Here is a 3,748-nt window from a genome sequence, read left to right on the forward strand (position 1 = left end):
TAAGATCCTGAAATTTTAACAATAAATAACTAAAAATTTAAAAAAGAATTTATGCTTTATAACTTTAGAAATTTTATATATTAACTTTTTCTGAAAGCAAGATGCACCCATGTAATATTTCTGTACTAAATATTTACTATCTTTAACAAGCTAAAATGTGTTTAGGCTTTTTTTCCCCATGGGAAATATGTTTAATTGTCTTGTAAAAACATTTTCATTGTAGTAACAGATAACTAACATAGAATTTGCCATTTTAACCATTTTACCTATATAATTCAGTGGCATTAAGTACATTCCCAATGTTGTGCAAACGTCACCACTATCCATTAGCAGAACTTTTTCTTTTTCTTTTTTGAGACAGAGATTCAGTCTGTGGCCCTGGGTGGAGTGCTGGGGAGTCCTAGCTCACAGCAACGTCAAACTCCTGGACTCAAGTGAGCCTCTTGCTTCAGCCTCCTGAGTAGCTGGGACTACAGAAGGCCCCTATGATGTCTGGTTAAGTTTTCCATTTTTAGTAGAGACAGGGTCTCACTCTTGTTTAGGCTTATCTTGAACTCCCACACTCAGGGACCCACCCTGGCCTCCCAGAGTGCTAGGATTACAGGCGTGAGCCACCATGCCCAGCTGTTTACAGATTTTTTTCTTCATCCCAAATAGAAAGTCCAAACTGATTAGATAATAACTCCCCCTTTGTCAGTATCCACAATCCTATTCTGTACCTATGAATTTACCTGTTGTAGATGTGTCGGGTACTATGTTTTCCTCTTATCTCCAAACTCCAATCGTGAAACACACTCAGGTTGAGACTGATTCAGAGCTATCATGTTAGAAAACCCAAACCACACCAATGTGTCTACCAATGTTAAATGCTAAATATCTGAAAACTGCAAGTTGGAACAAATCTACATTGACATTCTATGGAAAATATCACTGATATCATAATAATAAAATGACTAATGGGTTTTAAGGCCATTGGGAGCGTTTTATAGAAAGCTCCACAAATACCAATTTCTTACCTGCAGTGAACAATCATAGGTGTGGTGTCATGCGCTCTGCTTGCTCGAACCAACTTCACAAAGTGAATTAGAGGAGCACTGTTTTCAGGAACGCCATGCTCAGGCCAAGCCGTAAAGTTACACTGTCGAACAGTCATGCAATCCCCATGCTAGACAGAGTACAGATTCATGAAGGAAAAAATTATTTGAGTATCACAATGAAGGTTGAAGATAGTGGACAGTCCAAATTTTAAGTCGTTTTAAAAATGACTGTTTACCAAATTAAACAAAGTTTGTTTGCATTATTTCCTATAAGGAAGATCTTTTATTGTTACAATAAAGCGAAGTTGGCCAGCCCTGGTGGCTCATGCCTGTAATCCCAGCACTCTGGAAGGCTGAGGCAAGTAGATTGATTGAGACTGGAAGTTCAAGACCAGCCTGGGCAAGAGAGAGACCCCATCTCTACTAAAAATAGAAAAACTAGCAAGGCGTCCTTGTGAGCACCAGTAGTCCCAGTTACTCAGGAGGCTGAGGCAGGAAGATTACTTAAGCCCAAGAGTTTGAGGTTGTTGTGAGCTATGATGTTGCCATGGCACTCTACCCAGGGTGACAAAGTGAGACTCTCAAAAAAAAAAAAGTACAAAAAAGAAAACTACCTTTCAATATTAAGGAAAGCAACAAGAAAGCTTGCCAACAGATGTTAGAGCGGTCATATCCAAGTAGAGTAGAATATTTTGTAGCACTCAGGTTAATAGTTTATGATATAATTTTGACCCCAAATTTAAACACATTCACAAATTATTCAAAACACAGGTATTGAGGGTCCTACATGTCAGACAGTATAAGGATGTTTGTATCATTTTCTGTGTGTATAGCTATTTCATAAATCAGTAAATTGGGATCCTGCATGCTTCTGAATTCATTCTGGATTGCAAAGAAAATCAAATTGTTAAGATTCATAAAGAGACGGATAATTTGAAAAGTTGGTCTCCAGTCAAACATTACAGTTTCTTCATTAACTAAATGAACCTAGTCAGCAGGTTACTTTTCCTCCTTTTCCCGCTCTTTTTAAAACACTAATTGGTTAATATACAATTTACCCAAGTAATTTTGGAATTAAACACAATGGCAGACACTGCAGTCAGATATCCAGTGAAAATTCTGTTTAGAAAACAATAGAAGTATTGTTGAATACATATGAGGACCTCGAAAAGCATAGGTCCAGAAGTTAATGTTTCATTACATATACAGATCACCCACATCTTATGTCATGTTCCTGCACCCCGTTTGTTTTACCCTTTCAATTTTGAGATCCCGGATGGTCCAATCTATTTGAACATCCTCCATTAGCTTTGTAATCACTATATCTCCAAAGACAGTAACTGGCTTGTTGTCCTCCGGCCAATATTGATGGCATCTGGTCTGCATTCAGAGAAAATCCCGTCATCAGAGTCATTGTTACAGAGCAGAGTTATTGCCAATATGTCAGAATAGCTTTACAGATACCTGAGTTGTTAATGATTCACAGTTCTGGCTGAAATATTCCTACATATTTTGACACAACTTTTGAAAAGATTTTGTATTAACTTACCCGTCCTTTTTCAAAACACTGGGTTAACATTACTAATGTTTTTGCTCTAGTCTCCCACACCATTCTCCAAAAATCTCCAACTGTTCCTGGTAGTGGACCTTGAGTGGCAATAAACTCATTGGGACATAAATAGCCCTAGAAAGACAAAATTACACACATTGCTTCACTAGTTACACAGCTAGAGGTTTTATTTTTCAATCAATACATGAAGAAGTAGACTAGTTATTGAACGACACGATACTTCAAAACATTGTATATTTTAACATTCTAGAGAATCTGAAGTAAAAAAATTCCAATGTCTAATTTTCATCTCCTATCATACATCAATATATATACAGTAGAGGGATTGGTGGATCATAGACTAGTTTTATTTTTAGAATGTGAGGAACCTCCATACTATTCCCCATAGTGGCTGTAGCAGCCAAAGTTCCCACAAATGATATATAAGAGTTTCCATTTCTCTGAATCCGTGGAAGCATTTATTTTTTGTTTTTTTGATAAATCATTCTAATTGGGGTGAGGAGACATTGAATTCTGGTTTTGACCTTCATTTTGCCAATGATTAGTGATGTTGGGCAATTTTCCACGTACATGTTGGACATTTGTATGTCTTCTTTTGTTATATTTCTATTTGGCTCATTTGCCCATTTTTAAATTTGATTATTTGGGTTTTGCTGTTGAATTGAGATCCTTATATGTTCTGGATATTAATCTCTGATTGGGTAACTTGTGTGCAAATATTTTCTCTGATTCTGTATGTTGTCTCTTCATTTTTTGATTGTTTGCTACACACATACTTTTTTGTTTGATATAAACTCGTTTGTCTATTTTGCTTTTGTTGCCTGTGCTTTCAAGTCTGAGGTGAATAGATGTGCAGGGAATACCAGGAATTTACATTGACATATTAAACTCAAAATAGCTTTTAGATATTCGAGTGAGAATGGCATGAATGCAATTAGGCATGTGAGTTTAGAGTTTGGAAGAAATCCAAACTAGAGACATAAATTTGAAAGCACATATCTCTTAAAGCCACAAGAATGGATGGGATCACCCAGGAAATGAGTTTGGATGGAGCAAATACAAGGATTGAATTCTAGATCATTTCAATGTCTGGAGGTCTAGGTGAAGAGAAAGAAGCAGTAAGACTAAGATGAAAGAAAGC

General features: G+C 36.6%; 1 protein-coding gene across 1 annotated transcript in view; it reads right to left on the bottom strand.

Annotated features, from left to right (window-relative positions):
* The window catches only part of PTPRQ (protein tyrosine phosphatase, receptor type Q), a 195,259-nt gene that overhangs the window by 11,878 nt on the left and 179,633 nt on the right, over window positions 1–3,748 (bottom strand). The window contains exons 39-41 of the mRNA XM_012814160.2: window positions 2,587–2,721; window positions 2,292–2,417; window positions 1,017–1,165 (exon numbers count right to left, since the gene is read on the bottom strand). Coding sequence (XP_012669614.2) covers window positions 1,017–1,165; window positions 2,292–2,417; window positions 2,587–2,721 — 410 coding nt within the window. The remainder of the gene's footprint in view (window positions 1–1,016; window positions 1,166–2,291; window positions 2,418–2,586; window positions 2,722–3,748) is intronic.

This window comes from Otolemur garnettii, unplaced genomic scaffold (assembly GCF_000181295.1).
Source record: "Otolemur garnettii isolate 467f Iridium unplaced genomic scaffold, OtoGar3 scaffold00007, whole genome shotgun sequence".
NCBI lineage: Eukaryota > Metazoa > Chordata > Mammalia > Primates > Galagidae > Otolemur > Otolemur garnettii.